This window comes from Sturnira hondurensis, unplaced genomic scaffold (genome assembly GCF_014824575.4).
Source record: "Sturnira hondurensis isolate 20B ecotype Veracruz unplaced genomic scaffold, ASM1482457v3 Scaffold0021795, whole genome shotgun sequence".
Lineage (NCBI taxonomy): Eukaryota > Metazoa > Chordata > Mammalia > Chiroptera > Phyllostomidae > Sturnira > Sturnira hondurensis.
This window is the reverse complement of record NW_028094426.1, coordinates 12,666,842-12,691,496: the sequence shown is the minus strand read 5'-3', so window position 1 is coordinate 12,691,496 and position 24,655 is coordinate 12,666,842. Positions and strand designations below refer to the sequence as shown.

General features: G+C 45.3%; 1 protein-coding gene across 2 annotated transcripts in view; it reads left to right on the top strand.

The window, feature by feature from the left end:
- The window catches only part of ETV6 (ETS variant transcription factor 6), a 217,969-nt gene that overhangs the window by 158,807 nt on the left and 34,507 nt on the right, over positions 1-24,655 (top strand). For both annotated transcript variants that reach the window (XM_037033823.1, XM_037033821.1), the window contains exon 3: positions 14,459-14,623. In XM_037033823.1, coding sequence (XP_036889718.1) covers positions 14,459-14,623 — 165 coding nt within the window. The remainder of the gene's footprint in view (positions 1-14,458; positions 14,624-24,655) is intronic.

Below are 24,655 nucleotides of genomic sequence, written 5' to 3'. Positions count from 1 at the left end.
AAAAGACATAGTGTGGATCAATCCAGAACTGTTATCTATATCCCAATGAGCTAAAAGATTCAGAAAATCATATAAAATCGGGGGGAAAATCAGAATTAGGGAAATTTAGAAATGAGATGACAGGAAAGAATTGAAAATGAAAGAAATGAAGAATACACTAGTAAAAATATAAAATGAATATATAGAAAAGGTATTTTTAAGAGAAACAGGTGAAGGTGGGAACATTTTAAAAACAAAAAAGAGATTGGTTGGGGGGAGGAGGAAGAGGGTAAAGGAGGTCAGAGATAAGCAACAGAGGAGATTAGACTTTGGGTGATGAGCACACAGAACAATACACAGGTGCTGTATCACAGAGTTGTACACCTGAAGTTTATCTTATGATGTTAACCAGTGTTATCCCAGTAAGTTTAATTTTAAAAGAGATTAAAGAATTCAGGAGGAAGTGACCAGTCTGGAAGAGCGGCAAAGGAATTTCAACATGTGGACAGCAGGGCTCTGTGGGAGGAAAGCCGGAGCAAGCTGTGTCTGCGTAACTCTAGCCTCGGCCTCGGTCTTCCTGGCACCATTTCTTCAGCCTCTCTCCTCTGTGTTCTCCCGTAAGGACACTTGCTGTTAAACCTCGGGCCCACCCAGATAATCCAGGATGATCTCTTCTCAAGATCCTTAACTAATTTCATCTGCAGAAAACTTTTTTTCAAATAAGGTTCCAGAGATTATAGCATGGAGATAGGTATAGGTATAGGTATAGGTATAGGTATAGGTATAGGTATAGGTAGAGACAGATACAGATACAGATACAGATACTGATATATAGAGATATATAGATATTTATGGGAGGTCCATCACTGAGCTAGTAGATGACAAAAACAGGATTTGAATTTTATTTTATAATAAAGTAACTAAAGGAAAAATGTGATATTTTCAGAAAATTAGCAGTTCTTACTGAGAAACAGAAGTAGGCAGTGTGCTTTCACAAACAGCGGGACGATCTGAGGTCGGCCTGCAGACCACACGCAGACCCCGCCCCCCATCCCCCACCCCTTCACTCCCTGCCTGGGGAAGCGTTTGTGCACTTTGTGAATGAATGTTACTTGTGCCACCCGCAGTGCATCCCTTATTTTGCTCATCTTTTTTTCAGACTCTCAAGCCAAAGTTTAACAAAAAGACACAGGCTTCTGCAGAACTCAGAACGATTGCCCCTCTATTTTAGCGCTCACCTTTCTAATGCAGAACTAAAAGCTCCTTTGAAGTGTCACAGCCATAAACAGCTATAGGCAAAAGTGGCCAGTCTTCTTCTTTTTGGTGCCTCTACCACTCTGCCTCCGGGCTGCTCCGTACCACGCCCCCATCCTTAAAACCTGAGGGTCCGCTCACTGGTCCCTTCTAACTTATAACAGTCCCTTCTGACTGCGTATAACATCTAAGGTGTGAAAAGATTCTTGATTCGGTGGGTTCCCTTTACCTGCTGCTCCTTCCATGGAGGCCTTCAGGCCTTCATCCAAAGGAGTGAAAATACAGAACTGCAGAGAGGATGACAGAGCCCACGAGAAAACTACTGTCCAAGGAGGGTCACTGGGTGCCGCTTTGGCCAGTGAGCTGGCCCAGCCAGCTGTCTCCCAGCGTCTGGAGTCTCAGACCAGCACAGGGCCAACGGTAAACTCAGGACAGCACATGTCGCTGCATCCAGTTGCCTGTCTGCTGCCTTGGAAGGGGGCTTGGGGTTGTTTTGTTCTGTTTTTTTAAATATCCTGGTTCCAAGTGACCACCTGAAGCCCTGAAACCAGAGGACTAGTCAACTTGACCACCCTGACACCAGGGAAGATAACTGGTGAGAAAAACAGGACGAGGCAGCACAGGGTAAATCTGGGAAAACCGTTCCCCTGTGAACATTCTGAGTGAGGAGGGAATGAGGGGGCTGAGGGACACACACACAGAAGTCTGTGGCACACACGTACATGCAACACAATTAGCTTTAAATAGAAGTCTCTTCTCCAAGTTCGATTTCTCTTTTCGTGTCAGGAGGCATCCGCGCCGCTGGTAAAATGACTTCACCCTGCCTTGCGTGGCCACAGTCAGCCTGCCCCTCGGAACGCCGAGTCAGCACTGCTCAGGCAGCCTCTGCAAAACAGAGTTGATTCCACCCAAAGGCAACCAGCGGGGCCTTTGAAAACACGGGGAATCACTCTGCAAAGAGCCAGGGACAAAGAGAAGGAAGGGGGGAGCGTGGAGAGGTGGGATTCCCCTTAAAAGAAGACATTTTCCAGAAGAGCCTTGTTTTGTAAGTTAGGTTGCTTGAACCCCGAATCTGCCCTTCAGCCCTGTCTGTGTTTTTCAAGGATCGCAGAATGAATGATGTAAAAATTAAAACACTTATTTCAGTCCCCCTTTCCCTGGCTCCTCCCCACTGTGCACACACGTTCCTCCATCTCCAGCCTCCAGTTTCTCTCACAGGAACCAGTGATAACGGGGGCTGTCTCCATCCTGAAAAAAAGGCCAGCCTTGCTTTTCAAAGTTCCCTTGGAATAAACAGATCCCGGGAGGGAAGGGACCACGCATGTCTGAGCCACACAAAGGAAAGCATCTCCCACGCCACTGGCTGGGCAGCTCAGACCCCGTCCGGAATGAGAACGAGTTCTACTCTTGTGACGCTCTGCAAAGGAATGTTCTGGAGACTGTGGTGGGCACAAGAGACAGTCCTGTGTGGTTGAAAGGACCAGGAGGAGAAAGAAAGAATGTTCTTTCTTCCTTCCTTAGACACCCGTTGTAGGTCATCTGTGTTTGGTGGATTGTGCAAATCCAACAAAATCTTTATGTTCTCAGTACCTCATCCGTTTTTACAGAGGATTAAAAAGCCTTTCCTGCGCCAGCTTTCCGCCTGGTAGTTTCAATTTGCTCGCTAAATCTATTTGAGGAACATTGCAACTCTTAATATCTATGTTCCTACTACATTTTTCCCTTCTTAAAAAATGGGCTTCTTCGCGTGCATAAATATCCGTACATTTTAAAGTAAATGTAGGTGTCTGTCCTGCAATATGAGAATTCTGCCCTTAATTGCCTCTTTGCTTTAGAAATTTGTCTTTCGATAGTCTTTCTCCTTGCACAGCCCAGTTACCTTGCTGTTCATAAATTAAGATAATTTGCAGTGATTAACCTTCACTGGTATGAATAAAAATATGTAATATGTTAGCAATGATTTCTAAAATAGCTGAGAAAGGGACACTCCATATTTAGGGTCAGGTGCATGCATTTCTTAAGGAAGGGACACCCAGAGTTGGCTGTCCTTTTATCGTGCGCCCTCCCACCTTTGGAGTTAGAGGAGGGCCCCCTGCCTGCATCTCTTCTCTTTCTCTCCCCAAAATACCAGGAGGGATGTGTGTGTGTGTTTCTTTTCTCAAATCTAATTTGGTTTTGGCATTCTATCGCTAGCACATATTATCAGATCCATTTGCATACATGAGGCTAAAAAATTCTAAAGTGATTCTCCCAGGGTCCAAAGATAAATGTGAGCTAATTCATAAACTTGGCGATCGCAGCCAAATATTGGTGTGCGTGTGCCTATGAATTTAGAAAGAAGGGTCAATAGCTCTCACTGAAGTCCCAAAGGAGTCCATTAACTCCCAGTCTTGGGAAGTCCCACTCTAATGTCTCTGTTGTCACTACACCTTCTCCATCATCTGTCTCTTCTATGTCACTTGAGTTAAACTGTTGATGTTTTGTTCATCCTGCTTTTTTGCATTTATTTTGATTTTTAAATAACGCATTAGCCTATTATTATTTTTGTGATTACTGAGTTTTTGGGCACAACCTTCAATTTGGTACCTGAGGTGAGGGTCTCACTTGCCTCACCCTCGTCCCAGCCCTGAGTGGGCTCCCAATCCAGCCTTCCCTCTCCAGCCTCTCACCTGTTCTAGGCCTTTCTCTGCCTCTGCTTCTGAGCCACTGACCCAGTGTGCACACGGATAATGCCTGTCCCCTCCTTAGAGTCCCGTGCTAGCCTCATAGAGCCTCCAAGAGCCTTCACACACTTGTAAGCATTCTTGTAAGTGAGCTTCAGAAAATATTTCAGTCTCTAGGAAACACGTGACAAAGTACCGTTAATCTGCTATCCAGTCACTGTCCTGTCCAGCCCGGCAAAATGCACGGAGCATGTCCTGTATGCCGGGCACAGCGTGGTCTTCATCTCATCTTATACGTGGATTTGCTCTAGGAGGCGAGTGCTGTCCCTGGTCCCATGTTACTGCTGGGGAAACTGAGCTCAGGGATGTAACTTACCCCCGGCCACTGAACTAGTAGGTGACGGGACCAGTATTTGAATTCAGGACTATCTGAGTCCAAAACCCAAGGTTTTATTTAAAATATTACACGCCTCTCAGCACGTTGGGCTTGCTGCTCAAAAGCAGAAACGAGAAGGAATCTTACGTCCTGTCCTGTCCGTGAGGGTGAGTGGCAGGCCCCAGGCCAGCTTTACTCTCAGCGGGTTCACTGATAAAAATACCTTTGTGGATACAAGTGCATGAAAGCCAAAAAATCTACCAAATGAAGTTTGTAAGAAAAAAATCGATCAAGGGAATTGAATGTGATGCTGGATGTAAACATGAACATACAAAATCCTTGCTCATGGGGTTTTGTCCAAAAGACATGAGTGAATAACAACCTCCCAACCTCCACTTGGAAACTGAGCACTGACCTCAAGGTAACCTTGGGGGCAAAAGTAGGAAATGCTTTGGAATTTCCATTCCCAGTGACCGAATTTGTTTGTCGAAAACAGTTTTAATCAAATAGCACATCCAGAGTTAGAGGCAGGCCCAGTGGAATGAGAATGCCAGAACTTGTCCCAGTACATCCCTCACCAGTGTGGGGGCCTGGGGGACACAGCCTGGCCAGCGGGAAGGGGAGGAGTCAGAAGGGCCCCTGGAAAGCACTGTGGGAAGCAGAAGGCTCGCAGGGCTCTGATGATTCCTCGTTTTATTGTGGAGGGTTTGTTTATTCCAAGGTAAACCCTGCCTGCCGCAGGCCCTTTGCAGGAGTCAGAACAGGCTCTCCGGGGCACCACTCGGAGTTCCGATTCTGCAGCCAAGCCAGACCTGCCACAAGGAGTTTCAGTTTCTGGCTTATTATTCCCAAATCACTTGCTTTTTCCATTTTCTTGATCCTTACCCTAGTCCTAGGGTAAGGATTAAGTCCTAGTCCTAGGGTAAGGATTAAGAAAATGGAAAAAGCAAGTGATTTTCACATTTTCACTGCTTTTAGGGTGTGGGGTGGGGAGAGAAACATTGATTAGTTGCCTCTCTTAGGCTCCCCAACCAGGAATCAAACCCACAATGTAGGTATGTGCTCTGACTGGGGATCAAACCCACAGCCTTTTAGTGTATGGATGATACTCCAATCCAACTGAACCACACCAGCCAGGGCCTAAATCCCTGGCATTTTAACAGTGGATTTTAGAGCGCAAGGGCCTTTTATATCTTTTATTTCCTTTGACCCAGCAGACGTTCACTGGACTGATGCAGAAGACCTGGTCCTGGTGTTCTGGACGTAGGCCCATTGTGACCTTGGGAAAGTCTCTCAACCTCTCTGAGCTTTCGTTTCTTCTGCAAACGTGGTCGTGCAGCTTTAGCTCGGTCACAGAGTAGTTGCTGGGATGGCATAACCATGGAAGCCTGTGGTGAATGTAAAGAACTGCAGGGATCTGAAGTGTCCTGCCTGATGTGGATGTTGTCAGGTGGGGTAGGGGGGCTGTCACAGGCTCCCCTCAGGTGGATTATTACTGGGGATCTTTGGCTGAGTAGTCCGACATTACTGGGTATGCCAAGCATGACGTGAGAATCACTGAGCAGGGCCCTTCTACATGCATGTGCATTTTAATTCCCAACACGTGCATCTACAGATAGCAGTTTTATTGCCCAGAAGGTAGAAGAAGCCGTGAGTGGTGCTGCTCATTTGGAGTCAAGTCTGAGAAGAAGGAGGAATTAGTTGGCAAAGTAGAAATGACGGGCACTTTTGGTGAGAATGAACGCATCACCTTAGAAGCGGGGAAAGGAAATGAAAGGCATGATCGGATGTGTTTTCTTGCCGTGATGAAGGCAAATTTTAAAAATTTAGAGAAAAGTACCTATGGTTTCATGACCTGAAATGCTAAAACACAAGTCAAGAGAGTCAGGGTGTTTTTGAGAATGAAATTCTGACGTATCAGCTGTACACGGTACTTAAAGTGGGAAGGAAGAGAGACAGCCAGACAGTCTGATAAGGCTGCATTGGAGACATTCTCTGATGGGGTCAATTTCCAAGTAGACTTTTAAATATTACTGCCTACATAATTTTCTGTCAGAGATGTTGTCCATAGTTTACTTAACTGTTCCTTTGTTGGTGTTCCCAGTTTTCCAGTATTAAAATAACATGGCAATGGCCCTGGCCAGGTGCTCAGTTGGTTGAAACATCCTGTATACCAAATAGGTTTTGGGTTCAATACCTAGGTTGAAGGTTTGATCCCTGGTTGGGGCATGTATGGGAGGCAATCGATCAATGTTCTCTTTCACATTGACTGATGTCTGTCTGTCTCTCTCTCTGTCTCCTCCTACCTCCCTTCCTCTTATCACTAAAATCAATAAACATATTCTCAGATAAGGATTAAAAAATAAAATAAAAATAACACAGCAGTGAACATCTTTGTGCATGAATGATTTCTTTACATCCTAAATTCTCTCTTTAAGGTAGAGTCTCAGAAGTTAACATTTGTATGGCCCTTAAACCACCATCACCAAGTTGTTGGGTAGAAGGACCATGCCAGCGTATCTCTCACTGTTTTGCATACCAGTCTAAGGAACTCAGATTTCTAAAAGATGTATATAGTGGGCTGGATGGAGGTGGGCAAATGGGAGGGGGAAGGGGGACATCTGTAATAGTGTCAACAATAAAAATAAAATTAAAAAAAGATGTATGTAGTGGATGACAGAGCACCTTATTGAAAAAAATATATAAAAGATATTTTTAGCTCTAGAATGTTAAAACTAAGTGACCCGAAAACTGTGGAAAATGCTTAGGAAAAAGAAAACAGTAGGCATTGAACGGGTGGTATAAGAATAAGCATGCTGTCAGCATGCAGATAGGGTCGAATACAGTGAGGTGGACAATGGCAGACGGAACGGAACTGTTCCACTTCTCTCTGTCTTCCCTCGCTTCCATCAAGGAGGAGGATCATCAGACTGAAACAGGTCATACAAACATTGACGGGAGGGAATTGAAGCCCAAGAGAGGTGAATTGATTACAAAAGCGGATCTAAGTTGTACTAAATAAATTCAAGGCCCTTGGCCCAGACAAAGGACAGCCCAGAATAGAGAGCTTACAAGGGTGAAAGACAGGCCACCGATAGTTCTCCCTGAGGGCTGTGGATGGTGGGAGGGGCACTAAAGGAAGGAGTACAGGCCACTGTTTACCCAACATTTAGAAAAGGGAAAAGGAGTTTGTGTATGTACTGAAAACAGCTACTGTGATCCAACTTCTAGTTGCAATGCAGGACAGATTTCCCGACACGTATGTCCTTGGCGCTTACAAAGAAGGTGCCCCCTAGTAGCCAGCCTGCCGCTGCTTCTCTTCCTCCTCAGTAAGGGTTGCTGTGAGTTTTGTGGTCACTATGTCTCTGGACCTCATGCAACTGGTCACTGAATTTCGGGTGGTGCCTTTATGGCTGCCCTTGGAAAATATAGTGCAAATAGGATATTTAGATGGATTGATACTTGGACACCTGTACCCAAAAGGAACCAATAAGTTGGTCAGCATCCATTGGAAAGGAAGTGGCTGGTGTGTCACCAGAGGGCTTCCATCTTAGCCTTCACCTAGTCAGTACTGTGTCAGTAACCTATTGGGGTGATAGATGCCTACCGATGCTGCAGGTGACCTGAAGCTACAAAGTACAGATGATGCCAGAAACAGATCCAAATCTAAAGAGACCGCAGCAGACTAGAATGCTGGTGGGAAATAACAAGATGAAATCCAATATTCATTAACATACAGTCTTACAGTTGGGTTCCAAACACCAGCTATATAGGTGAGAAGTAGGGCAATTGTAAAAATGATCATGGTAATAACAATAGTAGAAAAACAATTGCTAACACTCATTAATGCATGCCCTCTGACAGATGCTATCTGTGCTGTGTTTTATATCATCGTCATTTGCATAATCTTACTCTGTCCTAGTTTTCTGTCATCTGCAGATTTGAAAAGCACATCATCTGTGATTCACTGCTACTTACTTCACAGGGTAAAAGCTGTCCCCATTTTCCACTGGGGGCAAGTGAGACACAGAAAGTGTAAGTTACTCGTCTGAGGTCGCACAGCTGGGAAACAGTTTCCATGCTGGTGCTCAGCGCCTGCCTGCTTACGCACTGTGAAAGTTCACACCATCACTGAAACATTTCTCCTCCTTTCTCTTTTTTAATCATGAATTTAATTTGATGTCCTGCCAAAACACCCAGTACCTTAGAGAGATGGGTGATTAATCATACGGACTTTGAGCCAGACCAAGTGGGTTCAAATGTTGACTCTTCCATTTCCTGGCCACGTTACTTTGGCTGAGTCCCTTAACGTCCTGCCAATGGGGATAGTGAATGTGTATCATACAGAATTGCTGGGGGGATTAAATGAATTCTGTACAGAAAGCATTCAGAACATGCCTTGCAAGCGTTTGCTGTTACCATCGGACTTTGTGAGAAGCAATATGGTGGGTAGTTAAGTGGGGGCTGTGGAGCCAGACCACCTGGGTTTCCAGTCCTGGCAGCACCATTGCCATCTCTCGTGTGCTACAGTTTTCTCATTTGTAAACAAAGATAATAACCGTTGTAATGAAGATTCCATGTAAGTGCTCAATGGTTGTTAGTTATTACTATCAATAGAAGTGTATTGTACAGAAAAAGAAAGGCCCTATTTCTGCTTCTGGTACTCTGTTTAGGAATGGGAACCAGATACTGGGTTGGCCAAAAAGTCTATTTAGTTTTTTCCATGAAATAAAAGACACATTTTTCATTTTCACCAATAATTTTATTGACTGGGATATTTTGAGTGTGTCGGCTATCTCCTACATTGTATAATGCTGATTATTCTCAATTAATGTCTCAATTTATTCGTTATCAACTTCACCTGGTCCACCTGACCACTGAAGCATCATCCAGCCAGAAATCTCAAGCACAAAACTTTGTACACCACTTTTGACACATTCGATCACTCACAGCACCTTGTCCGTAACACTGCAGAAGTCTTTTTTTTTTGCATTTCAGTTGCATTTTTAGATTCCTTGATATAATAAAGCAAAATATGCTGAAAATACTGCATGTTTTCTTCCTTCTTCAATATTAAAATGGCTACATAAAATTTCACCAACTTTGATAAGTTTTTTTAAAAGCACACTGCTCTGACAGCTGTCACAATACAATCTAACAAAATTGTTTTCAATGGCATTAAAGACAACTAAGCACTACTAGAACCATCTTACTGGAAAAAAACCCCCAGATTTTTGGCCAACCCAGTATCATCTCCGAGGAGGTAGGCAGGTCTGTGAGGGTGTAAAAACTACAGTACAGAACTTACATTTGGGCCGATTAAGAACATTTAATCTGAAGGCAAGATGACTAAGCAAGGCAGTGATAACTTTTTTTACTGTGTCAAGAGTTGTGGAATTGTTCTGTGTTGTCGAAGCAAGTTATGAGATGACATGAGATGTCAGAGAGTCAGGGAACCTGGGGCCACTTCATCATGGTTCAGTCTCTTCTCCTGGCTTCAGTTTCCTAATGAGTAAGATGCGGTAGGGGTTGGAAGAGATCATTACTGAGTTGTCTTCTGCCTTTTATGATTCTAGAATCTGTAAGAAATTCCTATTTATACTGAAAGTTCGAGTTAAATGGTATTTTTGAATAATGTATATTATAGATAAAAAGCTTGAACAAGGATTGTTCTAATCAATAAAGTCACCTAAGGACCCTGAGCCCCCTATTTCCTCATTTGATAAATTTAAATGAGCGTACAGTGGATTTCCCAGGGCATTGGTGAGAATTCTAGGAGCTAATGCACGTGAAAGTACCTTGTCAAAGTGTTATGTTTACTGTACCGTTGCCGGGTTATACCTTTTCCAAGAATTAGAATATTAGTAAAACACGCTTAAGCACTAAATGCATTTAAAGTAACTTAATCTGCTTTCTGTGATTCAGGAGGTCCTTGAGGAAGTTACACAATTTCAGGGTCATTGTCATGAGTATGAGGTAGTTCTGTAGAAAAAAGCTTTTTAAGTTCCAAATTAAATGGGAGCATATTGACTGTATTGACTGAGCATATTGACTCCCAGAAACAGATCACCTGTTTGAAGCCCCGAGTTTTACAGATGGAATCACTGAGCCAGAGAAACTGTGTGACCTGCCCAGAATCACATGTTCATTAATGTCAAATCTGGGAGTAAAATCCAGGCTCCTGGATCCCAGTGCTCTTTTTATGGTCAGTTATATTTAAACTCAGAAGGTCTGAGTGAGGTTAAGAATATGCTGATGAACGTGGCTACAACTCTGAACATGGTATCAAAGAAACATTAGAAGGAAGTTGAAGGGCCTGAGTATGTCACTGACGGGTATGGCACCATGAACTTGACTTGACCCACTGGGGGAAAAAGTGCCGTGGGATTCTTAGTAGTTTTCTTAATCATAGCAGTTCATGTCTTCTGTACAAAATTCATCTCAACTGTGCTCCGAAGTGAACTGGCATGAGAAATCCAGGTCTTCGTATGGCTCTCACAGGCTTGTTGCAGGCGTAGGGGGTAGCATGACATAGATGCAGAATAACGGTCTTTCTCTCTTTTTGTCAACGATCATTAAAGGATGTGCTTTTCAACTTTGTTGGGTGGTGAAGTTGCGAGGGGCAACTGGAAAACAAGTTCTGTTACATGTGCCTCCCTCATCTTCCCCACGTCGCTTCTGTGAGCCGTGTGAAGTCTCAGGACCAATGCCTACGGGCAGTGAGTGCCTCTGAGCAAGAAGCCAGGAAAAGCAGCACTGTTTACCTGGGTGTGTTAAAAGCAGCGTCCCACCATCATCACCTCCTTCCTTTTCCCACTTATAAGTCTTCAGGTATCTGCAGGGTTTTGTTGTTGTTTTCCTTTTAGTTTATTGATAACTTGAGAAAGCCTCCAAGGATCAAAGTCTTGTGTGGGGAGAATTCAGTTCACTTAGTCTTGCCTGAATTCTTAATAGTGTTGAGAATCCATCTGAATTTGAATCTGGATGGGAAATGTATAGGTAAGCATAGTGTACAGACTCTGAAACTAGACTGCCTGGGTTTGAATCCAACTCCTCTTGTTACTATGGCCCTGGGAACTTGGCAAAATTCCTTTAATGCACTGGGCCTCGGTTCCCTAATCTGAAACACTGTCTCATAGGGTTGCTGTGAGCATGTAATTAAATGAATATTTATCAAGTCCTTAGAATAGTGATGGAAATGCTTAATAAACTAGATTAAATTGTCCTGATTAGACCAGAGTTGCCCCGGGGTCCAAGGCTGTATTGCATTAGACACTGTAACCCCCAGGCCTTAGGCCCCTAAGTTTGAGTACAGGAGATGCCTTTTTCCTTGGCTAAAATTGCAAAGCACGTCCTTCAGCCACCTTTTTATTCTGTGGAACTAAAAAGGCAATAGCAGTGAAACTTGAGTTCAAACATCAAGTTTATTAAGCCTCTCTTCAGCTCAGTGAATGTGTCTGCCATCTATCTCTTCACACTAATTGGAGAGTAGTGACTCTGATAAATTTATCGAGTGGCCTCAAACAGGTAGCCTGCCTGCTCTGTTGGGGTCACCTCCGTAAAACTGCTAGGATCACCGTGGTGTTCTCTGCACCACTCGCTGGCTGGGTTCCTTTTGCACACAAGCCCAGAGCGCTTGCTCCGGTTCCTGGTGAGGGGGTTTCCGCCCGGTGGCTCTGTTTGCGGCAGGGGCTGGGCGACAGGAGAGACTAATGGGAAGTGAAAAGAGAAACTGTCCTTTCTTAACCAACAGGGCTGTTTGGAGTGTGTGACTCTTCTTGTATTTAGGGAAAAGATTACTCATGACTATTTTCTTCCATAGAATATAAAGAACCTCAAATTACTACTTGCATCCCCCACCCCCTTCTCACCCGCCCCCCTCCGTTTCCGTGTGTCCTCTGCAGAAACTTCAGCATTTTACTCTCATTTCCCCTCCCAAGCGGGATTCAGTTCTGTATTTGCTTTGGCACTTGTGCTTCCAATCAGCACCCCCCCCCCCACCTACTTTTTCCTGTTTCTGGCCCAGCATCTTCTACTGTGTGGCCCTCTCACCACCAGGTGCTTTCCTAGGCCAAGCCTGACTTGGAACCTGGCAGTTGTTCCCTTGGGTGAAGGAGAGGAAGGGAAAAGTCCCTAATGACAAATCAGTGTGCTGTTCTTGTTCAAAGGTAACTGACACCATGGACAATAATAGGAAGTAAACTCTAAGGTTTTTCACCAGTTCAAAAGTTGAGATTTTGCTGAGCCATCCTCACACCCACTCCTACCTCACTGGGATTCCAGATACACGTTTTCAAGGTCATTGGAAAGAGTCGGGGTGCCCCCTGTATCCAAGGTCCGTTTTTTAATTGGCATTGCTTCTTGGCCCAGAGTCTTTAAAAAAAAAATTTGACTTCTTTAGTGGCCATTTTATTGGAAAGATCATAGAGCAGTACCATACTACACATTATTATTTTATAATGTCACTTTTTTCTGTGTGAAAAAAATTTTAAAACAAAAAACCCTTCTATTTCTATTATTCCCATGCTTGTGGCTCTTTGCAGTTCTTTACTGGTACCCTACACGCTGGACCAGTTTTGAAGATACTGCCAGAGTTCAAGGAAACCAGCCACCACTCTTCCAACTAGACTTTACCAAGGCGCCACCTGGGAGGCAAAGTCACGCCTTAAGACCCTGTACCTTCTCCAGGGGGTCTGAGGCATTCATTCCTTAGGGATGGTGAGCGGCCCATCCAAGTAGACCAGACAGACAGTTCTTGGTCATGACTGAATGGAACATGAAAGGCGGTTCTTCCCAGGGTCGAACTGAAGGTCACTCTTGGAGCACACTCATGGAGTCTCCTTGCCAAGTTTAGGTAACTGAAGAGAGAGACCGAGGCTCCTTGTAGCCTCTGGTATTTGAAGTGTTAATTCACACAATGCGATGTTAGAGAAGGAAGCTCTGTGGAGCATCGAGCTATTCCTAACCCATCGCTCTCAAAGACATTGGTCTCAGGACTCCTCTCAGATCTAAAACTTACCGAAGACGTCGAAGAGCTTTGCTCATGTGGGTTTTAGCTGTCTGTAGTTACCAGGTTGGGATTAACACTGAGACTTTTACAAATATTTGTTAACTTACTGAAAAAATAATAAGCCACGCATGTATTAGCATAAATATATATGTATAAACATATTTTCCAATTTGTCTTACATTTCTGCAAGTCTCTTTAGTGTCTGGCTTCATACGAGATAGCTGGATATCACCTCTACTGCAATACCGCATGTTGTGTAGCCTCTAGAAAATTCCACTCTATAGGACTCATGAAAGAATGAGAGTAAAAAAAAAAAAAAAAAAGCAAATAACCTCTTACTATTGTTATGAAAAGAGTTTTGACTTCATAGACCCCTGAGGAGGTTCAGGGAGCCCTGAGGGGGCTTCCAGATTACACTTTGAGAACAACTCTTCGAAACCACTTTAGTGATATCAAAGATTTCTCACAACAGCAAAATAAAATAAAAAGGAGGGCTCCCACACAGACCCGGCGGAGCTGGGGCCCTCCCTTTGACCCGCCACTGCTCCTCCCCAGAACCTAAGTACTGCCCCCACCAAGAAGTCCTACCATCAACAAGCAGAATAAAAGTGCAAAAGACCTTTTCCCATTACCTTACCCCCTCAATTCCCAGAGGCGAGGCTGATAGTTTCCCAGAGACTGAGCGAATGGCTCTTCCTGGAAGAAGTTTCAGGGAATACTTCATTATCTGGCATCTCTGGGAGGTCAAGCCAGCTCTGGAACATTCTCACTTCGAAAGGACGCTGGGCTGCAATCAGATCAGCTCTGATTTCAAAGTCCCCTTCGAAGAACTCGCACATGGGTCACGACTCTGAGCCCCCACGGGTGCATCGGGCCACCACAGAGCTGTGCCTTTAGAGCAAACCGGGATCAAGAGGGCACTGAGCAGGGGAAGGAAGGGCAGGGCTTTAGACGGACGCTCCCTTAAAGACATAAAAAGGGAATTTTTTTTCTCACCTTGCAGGCACTTACAATGTGCCAAAGCTTGAGTTTTAGCCTTGGATAGAGTTGAATATAAGGGCTCTTGAGATATGGAGACTCGATTTTGTTAACCATTCAGCAGTCTTTCCCTTTTATTCCAACTGTCTAACTGACAAGACCTTTTTCTCTCTTTCTGCCTTGCTCTCTCTCCAACAGGCTTGCAGCCAATTTACTGGAGCAGGGATGACGTAGCCCAGTGGCTCAAGTGGGCGGAAAATGAGTTTTCTTTAAGGCCAATTGACAGCAACACATTTGAAATGAATGGCAAGGCTCTGCTGCTGCTGACCAAAGAGGACTTTCGCTACCGGTCTCCTCATTCAGGTGAGCGTCTGGGCTCTCGACACATGCTCAGCTTAGAAAATCCGTCCACCACTGTGGGTCTTCACTTCTGCTCAGCCTGCCCCCAAAGTCTTTACTGTAGCTCACCATGGGCTCGGCTTAGTAGAGGAAAGATCCTGCTAACGTAAGTCAGTTTGAGAGGAGAAAAGAAAGAGCTTTCAGATTGAGAGAAACTTGTAAGGTTCAGAGAAGTAACCCCATTCAGACCTACAGTCGCTGGAATTTAAGGGATCTCGTTGTGCCACCACTCAAGGAAGAAAGAACATTCCAGCCCCTTCGTCTCTATCTTGCTCCCCAGTCTGAAGCCTTAAAAAGATGCCGGAGAGTGATAGAAGGTCCTGAACTGCTCAGATAACAGCAAACACAGGAAGGGCCCGGGACTGAGCTCTGCTGAGGTAGTTAGACTAGAAAGTCCAGAACAAAAGAGGGAACCCAGAGGTGAGGACTGGGCAAGGTGGAGACCCTTAGCAGCTAAGGCAAGTTTAGAAATAAACTCAAAGTGCCTCAGGGGACGTCCTTTGGAAGTACTGAATTTTCTGAAGTGACGGACCTCATAGCCTGTGGAAATCCTGAGCACTGTAAATGCAGTTTCCTAGTTAGGCTCGTCAACTTGGGAGATTTGTCACAGTGGGGGGCCCCGAAGAGCACGGGGAAGACTTGGTTCAGTAAGGAGTGCTTAATGATGTCGATAAGACTTCCAGTGTACTTTCCAATTTCTCATCTTAAATTCCGTGGATATTTATTTAGAAGGTAGCAATTTGGGAACTCCATGTGTCAAAGGGGATCTTTGGCCTCTCCAGGGGCCTGTCATTCAAGTACCAACAGGGCCTCCTTCTGCTGAGTCTCATTGGTTTAACTTGTCTGGCAGAGACCCTTTCTCCCTTGACCAAGGGCGAAGGTCCTACAGAAGGTTTGGGCATAGTCTGCAACTCCATTCAACCCTCATTTACTCCTGGCAGCCTGCCAGCAGTTAATAGCCAACCGTCATGAGGAAATGTCCCTATCACAAGGGCTAAGATAAGGATAGAGAACAGAATCTCCCCTGCTTTTCCCAATTTCAGCAGACCGTTTTTATGAGGAAATGACAAAGGGGAAGTTTCCCCGAGAAGTGTAGATGGTATTGAAACCTGAAGGCTTATATCTCTGAAAAACAGATCATCTTTTAAGATTTTATAATGGACATAAAACATACCTGATATATTCTGTCTCAAATCATTGGTTTTTATCCTTGATTTTAAGTCTCAGAATAAGAAAACTATAGAACAACCATATAAATAAAACTAACATAAAAGGAACCCAGATAGTTCCTTTTAATTTAATGCAAAAATACTTCCCTTTGTTCCAGTGGGAGCTCAAAGACATTACGCTCCAAGAGAGAAAGTTGCTTAACTGGAGGAAAAGAACTCTTAACTCTTTTATGTTCCAGACAAATCATTCATGTAAGACAAATGAAGGTAAACGTAGTGATGTGTTTTGACTTTATTTGACTTAGACCTTGGGCAAGATTTCCTCTCCTAGTCTTTGCAGATTCCTCTCTCATCCTATCTCAGATGTTCTTTTTTGTTGCTGGTTTATTTTTCTCTCCAGTAACTGCTCAGCTTTACTTATGAAACTAGGTTTTCTCTGCTCAAAGCCAAAAGCAAAGACGTGCAAAAGCCTGTCAGGATTTCCTTGCTACTTTGTCAAGCCTTTGCTGGCGTAGGCCGTGGGGAAGACTGGACAGGATCCTGCTGTCCAGTTAGGTAGGACTGCACTGAACTTGAAGGCAAAGGAGGCTCGAGAAAGGAGAGGGCAGAGTAGGATGGGTCTTAGAAAGAGTGAACGGAGTTGGTTCACACCATGAAGAATGGGTGGCACTGAGTGGGCGGGCGGGAGAAGAACATTCTGGGGAACTGGAAGAGCATTCACCTAGTAAATTTGGGGGGCGATGAGAAAGTCCACCTGATGAATGGAAAAGGCAGCAGGCAGGAAGGCCAGCCGAGGCTGATTCACAGTCCGGACATGAGGTGATGTAGGTGGGGGCAGCAGAAATTCCTTCCATGAATACTCCCCGAGTAGCCCCTGCCAGTGGTGCCGACTCAGGAAGTTGAGGGTTAGGAGAGGTGATTTCTTGCTCGATTGTCAAAAGAAGCCTGAGGGTGTGGTAATAGGAAGGACTTTGAAAGGTGAGCAAGGGGGGAGATAAGGGAATGTGTTAAGGAGGAGGTGTGGGCCAGTTCTCAAGGTGGAAGAGTTCAGATATGAGGCCACAAATGCTAGATCCTCCACCTGAAACACTGTTCGTGTCCCTCATCTCCCTTCCCTCGCTTGTCTGATTGCTTCTTCATATTTCGAGTTCTGCTGTTTTCTCTAGGAAACTTTCCCTGACTTCCAGCCCTACTTCCCTGATTCCAACCTGCCTTCCTTTCCTCTCTCTCTCTCCACGTCCATCTCAGTTCCATACAGCTCCTCTTTTTTTCCCAGAACTTTCCCCAATTCTGTCATGGCCTCTGACGCACACACAGAGACACTGTTCTTTGTGACTGTTTGCTATGCCACATCCTATACTGGAAAGTTCCGTTTGGGCCGGGCTTGTGTCCCATTAAGCTGCTGTCTCCAGCATCTAGCCCAGGGCACAGCATCCAGTTGGTACTCAGTAAATACTGGCTGAAAAATTACTCAACACGAGAGGACCTTAAAGCCCAGGTTAAGATGTTCAGGTTTTATTTGCAGGTAATGGGAAACCCCTGAAAGGTTTTGGTTGGGAGAGTAAGACTGGAGCACTCCCTTTGGAACAGATATTTGCCATCCGTGCATAGGGTAGATTCATGGAGCCACTGAAAGCAAAAAGGCTAGTTAGGATGCCATGCTGCAGACCTCACTCGAGCCACTGAGGTCCGGAACTGGATCGTGAGACCGAAATGATAGTGCTTAGGCACAAGTAGTTAGCTAAGACAGGAGCCGGCCTGGAAGCAGGAGTTCGTTCTGACCAAGCAATGCCGGGACTTCCAGGAAGATGTGTCCTGTTCTGAAGATGGAAATGAGAGATGAGAGCCAGGCCAGAGCTGGGAATTGTAGATACGCGCATCATCCCCATTACCTCGAGCTGGGAAAATATAAATTCACACTGCAGGTAATTTAATTAAGGTATCAGCCGGAAAGCCATGGGTAGAATTTCAAGGTGATAGCTGCCAGCAGGGGCTACACAAAAGAGAGGAACCTTATCAGAGGGTTTGGAAGACGGAACTAGGGTGTCAGGGGGCCCCTTTCCATGAAGCGTCCCCAGCAGGGTGATGAAGGTGTGGTGCACCTACTCGTGTCTCCGTAGGTAGAGACAAGGTGTAGATAAAAAGTCTTTTTTTCTCTCTCAGGGGTCGCATTTGCCACAGCTGCTTCTGACATGGGCTTTCTTTTTTCTTATTTGGTGTGGCTGGCTCTTCCACAAATCACCTCCTTTGCCCTTATTTTTTTTTATCCATAAAATTGAATTTTCACCTCGTGGCTCTTAAACTTCCTTCAACTCTTAATGCTTCAGTCCACCTTCAGCCACTGAAACAGTGTTAAGCTTCCAGTAAACAGTAGGACTTCCCACTCTATACGCAGTGAGTAAATACTTTGATCTCCTCCAACTTACATACCTTGTAAAACTTACACTTCGTCCAGTTTTTTCCTGAGTCTCTTTGCGGCCTAAGAAGACTCAGCAGCAATGTCTCACTAATCATGTAGCTGCCGGACTAATTAGTATCCGGCTTCCCTGTCACCGTGAATGGATGTTTGTAGCTTCCTTCCGGCCTTGTTTCCGGCCAGGCCTTACCCAGTATTTTGCTCTCTAAATATGGACATAACATCCTTAACAAACTCCTTCAAATGCAGAGAGGGGAGAACAGAACTCAATAAATTATAGTTGCCTGAAATATTAATATACCTTAGCTCCAAACACGGTAGCCTCTCCGAACTCTGCATTCTTGAACCAACCTAACAAACTATAGTTTTCGCATCTGCTTCAAGGGCAAGGGTCCTCCGTTTTCATTAGGTGACTAAAGGGTCCTCCGTTTTCATTAATGACTAAAGGGTCCTCCTTTAGTCATTAGACTAAAGCAGGGAACTACAAGGGTGGGCCCCTTGTAATACAGGCTTCCCCGACTAGATAAGGGTTCCAGAAACCCATCTGTATCAGTGGACCAGCTGGCATTGTTGTGAGAGGCTGCGTTCGGCTTCAGTGAATTTTCTTGGAAGACTCTTTCAACACATTTGCTCATTTCATGATGGGTGATGTACAAGAGTACCTGCCCACTCTGCGCTGAGTGTTCAGCAGCTTTGGTCCACAAACAGCACGACCCCCATGCCCCACCTTCCCTATTTACCTGAAATTACCTCAGCAACTTTTTTTGTTTCTTGAAGAAAAAAAAATTCCTCCAAGGAAAACGTTGTAAACGCCCATGTGGAAGAGGTGAAACAAAAAACAGCAGAGGCACTAAAAGGGGTCAAAATAGATGCACCCCCAAACTGTTTCGAGCGGTGGAAAAAATGTCTCGATGGGTGCATTGCCTCAAATGGACAGCACTCTGAAGGTCACGGGAGTTAAAACATGTCAGAATAAGTACACAGTTTTTCATAAAGAAATTCCGGGGTTTCTTGGGTCCCTGCTTATATGAGGATATGTACGTAGTCAATGAGCATCTGAAAATTCCACTTTAAATCGACTAAACTTGAGAAGTTGAACATTATGAAGTCCCAGCAAAGGCTCTGGGTACCCTTGTCGATGACACCACACATTGTCCCAGCCTTCTGGAGAACTTTAAAACTAATCATACCCTTTCACTGGTAATACCATTGTAAGGGAAAAAAAAATCCTAAGAAAACAATTCAGTAGGAGTAAAAGAAAAAAATTGTCCTTAGCAATTCTATTTATAATCATAAAAATTGGAAGTGCCCTAACCACCCAAGATGAAATTTACTAAACAAACTAGGAGAATCTAAATATAAAGGAATTCACTATAACTTTACAACCAATTATGAAGTCACTTATTATTTCTTCAAGAGACTATACAGGGTTTTGCAGGTCACGTTCAGGGCTGTCAGTGTTATTTTAAAGACAGGTAGAAGCCATTCAGGGCATGAGCAGAGATTGGCAGGACAAGGCAGAGATGAAAAGTTGGTGTCGCTGGCATCGGGGAGTGATGGTGGAGACTTGAGCTAAGACAGGGCCAGCAGGGACAAGGGGATGGTTCGAGGACTATTTAGAAGACCAAGTCTCTGCCTGATTAGATGTCAGATAAGAGGGAGAGAGGTGTTAGGGTGACTCCGGTTTCTGGCCTGATCAGCTGGGCTTTTACTGAACTCTGATAGACCATGCGGGTGTTCGGGACTCAATGTATGGCGCCTGTACGACATGCCAGAGGAGGTATCTGGAGTAACCGAATGTTCTGGAGTTAAGAGGAAATGCACAGTGGGAGTAGATGTGCCATAGACAAGCCGGTGGAAGCCATGGGAGTAGATGAGAGTGCCTGAAAAGAAAGACCAGCGAGTTCTGGGGAGCCTTAACTGTGGAAGGCCTGGAGAAGGAGGAAGAGCAGAGAGGTGGGGGAAAAGCCAGGAAAAATCAGAATCTCTGAAACCATGGAGTATTCTGGTGGGAGAGGTTGTGATGATTCCTGGTGGCTAATGCTGCTGAGAGGGCAGGCGAGTCCCCAGCTACCAACCACTGCCCACTGGGTTGACAGCAGGTAGGTGGCCTGAGCAAGAGCAGTTTGGAGAAGGACCGGAGGAGAGACTGGAATGAGGGGCCTTGAGGAGAGGAAGGGAAGGAGAGTCACCATAACAGAGGGCAGCTCCTTAGAGACTTTTGGCTGCAACGAGAAAGAAGCAGACACCTGGAGGGGAAGGGGAAGACAAAGGTGTGTGTGCACAAACACATCTAAGACAGGAAAAACTTGAAGCTGCTGAAGTGCTAAAGGGAAGCAGCCCAGATAAAGAAGTTGAAGGTAAAACCGTGAACTAGAAAGAGACACACACTGTGAACTAGAAACGTCTGTATGAAATGATGTCAAGTGAGAAAAAATTCTGTACATATAAATGTGACTTCATTAAACTTTTGTGTGTGCTTTAAGGACAAAGGTATTGAAGCAATGTAAACGTTTTCTAGACTTTTTGAGACACATCTGTCAATAATTATTATAATCGTAAGGGGTCCCATCTACTGAGCAGGTGCGGTGGCAGACGGACATGGGCCGGTGCTTGTTCACATCATCTCATTTAATCGTCCTAACAGCCCAGCCATGCCTGTGGCATGATTTTCACTTGAGGCAGAGAATATTGAACTAAGCCTTGAACTAAGGTTCAAAAATAGTTTGTCTGAATGCATGCAGCTGGCAGATGGAGGAACCAAGATTCAGACTTGGGACTTTCTTGCTTCAGAGCCCAAGTTCTTTCCTCTAAAAGTAAAGAAACTTAGGAAAATGTGACCCCATAAGCAGCATCCGTATGATCTTGCTCTTTAGACAGAAGCAAAATTGATAAGCCATTTGCAACTGTTTTACTCCATCTCACTATTATCCATTTGCAACAAGTTGCAAGTACAATAATGGAGTTTAGAATTCTCAAAGTGGATGCCTGGCTTTTCACGTCCAGATTGCCAGTGCAACACTGTGTGTGGGTCTAGTGTGTGGGTTTCTCTGTGTATGTATGCATGCACTCATGTATGCACACATGTGAGTTCTGCATGTGTCACGTGTATCCATGCCCTTAATAGTGTACCTAAGTTTTATGGGGCCGATAGTTTGTAATTTGGGGGCTGCAAATCATTCTAAGGCTCCTCCCAAGGGACAGTGTAAGTGAAGGCCCCTGAAACTCACTAGCTGCAGGGTAAGCCCACCTCTGCACGGGCGTGTATGCACATGAGTGGTGTGTGTGCGCATGCAGGTTTGTGGAGGCATTAACAAAAGCTAGAGGCACCTTTTACGGTTAGGACTAGTTATTTCTTTTCTGGGAAGACGGAGAAGATTTATCAAGAATCAAATGGGCCAAGAATTTTCCGAAAAGTGCCTTTTGAATTCAAGCCAGTGATCATTAGCTAAGTTAGATGTGAGTGCTTTGGCTCATGCTCTTTATTTTCAACAGCAAATAAATATAACATTTTAAAATACCTTCTTTACTCCAGAGATCTTTTTTTACTACTACTCTTCAGATAGGATCTTCTGCCTGTAGGAAGGTTCTAAGAGTGTATTGAGGGAACAGGCCGGGTGTTGGAGGAGTCGAGGGACTGGGGAGGTGGAGGAGAGTGGGGGCCACCTTTGTTTATTTAGAAAGCAGTCATAGACGGGGCACGTGTTGGTGCGGCTCCAGTAGCCAAAACTAGGAACCAAAGTGTATGAGCTTTCACAGGGGGCCAGGCTCCAGCTCAGCAGAAGAACTACCAACTAGAGCTGTCCAAAAACCATCTGCTTATGTGGTGGCCGGCTGCCCATCGCTGCGAGTACCCGGCCAAAGCCACTTCTTGACGGGGGAGGGGAGGCAGGGGACTTGTACTGAACTCAAGTTTGAGTCATTACAAGAAACCTCTAGAATACTCGCTCAGGCTCAGGTTCCCAGCTATTGTCAGGCAGACACTATTATTACTGCCAGTCCTACACACACAGGCTGTTTCACAGTTAGTTGGGTCCCCCCCACACACACCAGCAGTGGCGTGTTTGTGCTGAGCCTGACACATTCCCCAGCCGAGCCCCTGGTTACTGAGGAAACACGTCAGTGGACGCATGGACTTAGCTATGGCCTTACTTCACGACCGTAGAATGAAGTTTTTTCTTGGCCCTTGTCCCCGCCCATGAGCCAGCTGTCCTGGCTGGTGCTTGTGAATGCTGTCTTACTAGTTTCCGGAATAGGCTTACAGTTCGGGTATGGAACTGGCCAGGTCCAGCCTGATCTGCTGCACCTCTCCTGCACCGCCCCACTTTTTCCTGCCCTCTCAGGGACGAACCTTCGCTGCCTGGCTCGCTCTGCCAGCTTTGGGATGGGAGGCTGAAGAGAGCTTGCACAGAAGACCTGGGAAAGTGTGGGGCAGAGCATGGTCAGCCCTGCAGTGGGCTTAGCCCCCCAGGCCAAGGGAGGTGTCAGCAGAGGCCAGGAATGAGTGAATGGCCTCAGTTAACCTTTGCCCTTTCTGGAAGGGAAACATACCATTCAATGACCATGACCCAGATAATCCTCCCTTGTTCGGTATGGGAGACCTCCACAGGGGCCTTCAGGTCTGTTCAAAACCACTTTAGTACTGTCAGTAATAGTGGTGGTGGTGATGGTGACAGCAGAGGTCATAGACACAGCTATTGTTTGCTGAGCTCTTACTGTTCGGTGCTGTGATGAGCTCATCACCCGGGTTACCCCTGAGACTCCTCACAATACTCTGTGAGGTGGCTGCTGTTTACAGGCCACTGTATAGAGGAGGGACCCGACTGAGGCCTAGAAGTGTTACAGGGTGTGCTTACAGCACCAGTCTGACTCCCCAGCGTAGATTCTTCCCGATTCATGTTGGTGTCGCAGCGCTCTCTCTCTCTCTCTATCTCTATCTCTCTCTCTCTTCCCCATATGCACGTAGAGGAATGACAACACAGCAAAGCAAGTGGCCTGCTCCCTCCCCTCGCATTCTTTAGCCACCACACCTCAGAGCTTCTCCAGCCCCGGGAGTGACCTCCAGGGAGCTGTTAGGGCCGACAGTGCCCCAGACCCTGCTCTAGGTGCTTTGAGACATTCCTCTCATTTACACCTCACAGCAGACTTCTGAGGTGGGTGTGGTTTGCTTTCTGCAGAGAAGTGCAGGGACTCGTGCAAGGTCACCTGGGTGGGTGAGCTGCAGCCCAGCAGTCTGTGCCTTCCCAGCACGCCAGTGTGCCTCTCTGAGCCAGCAAAGGTGAACACCCTCACAGACACTAAATTTGTATTTCCTGGCCTCCCCGTCCAAAATGGGTGCACTAATTAGAGACCATTTTTTTAGTAATAGCCGTCATCAAGAACACATTTTTCAGTGTTTTTCTCTTCTGCACCCTGCTGAAATAAAGCCCCACTGAAACCCACAGGATAAACGCAGTGTGAGGCCGTGTAAATTAGGAGAAATTTAGGAAGACAGTACATACACTAAACCATAAGAAACAAAGTGTTGCTTAGGGACTTATTTTTGCAAGTGATTAAAATATGAATCATTAAAATAGGGATGTGTCTTTGGAGACAACATGACAGGACCGCTGGACCGCGGTTCCCTGAGCTCACTCCGAGGCCTCCCGGCTGCAGAACGCAGCTGCGTGTGCCATGGCTCCGCCTTCTGCAGGGCCTTGTAAAAGTCTGATTCAGAGCACCTCAGCACCCTCCTGCCCATTTCATTAACAGCGACGTGGTATCTTCAACTCTCGTTAGTCTTTTGCTTTATTGAGTCATAATAGTAAATAGTGGCAGTAAGTTATATTAATAACAACCAAAATTCGAAGGTAGAGGAAGGAAGAAGCCAGAGCAACAGTAAGAGACGTCGGGAGCCCCTTGGAGTAGGTCACGCAACTGTTATTTGGTGTCACTGGAAAAGGGGCAGAGGTTTGCCCCAACTTTGACACAGAGCACTTCTTAGGTCCAGGCTCAGTTTAAAAGGAAAAAAATAACGTAGCAATATCTACAGCTCCAAATATGCCATTAAATTAAGTTGTTAATTAAAGACTCTGTTTAAAATGGCCAACATCAGAGATAAACACCCATTGTTTGCAACAGGTGTTAACCGTGTATCTGTCTGTGGAGGGTGTGGGGGGACAGTCAGAAGACTGTAATATTTTGAAGATTAATCACCCACCCCTGAGGGGTTTTCAGGCACCCACCTGTATTTTGTACTTGGGTCTAAGCCAGAAGGGTTCAAAAGGGACAAAACCATGACAGATTTTCTTTCTCTAATAAAGTGCTCAGTGGACACTTCAAACACCAAATACATCAGAACAGAACAGCCCCCACCATTCTCTGCAAGGGGGCTGACACCTAAAGGTGACTTCCTGGGAATTGTGGGACCTT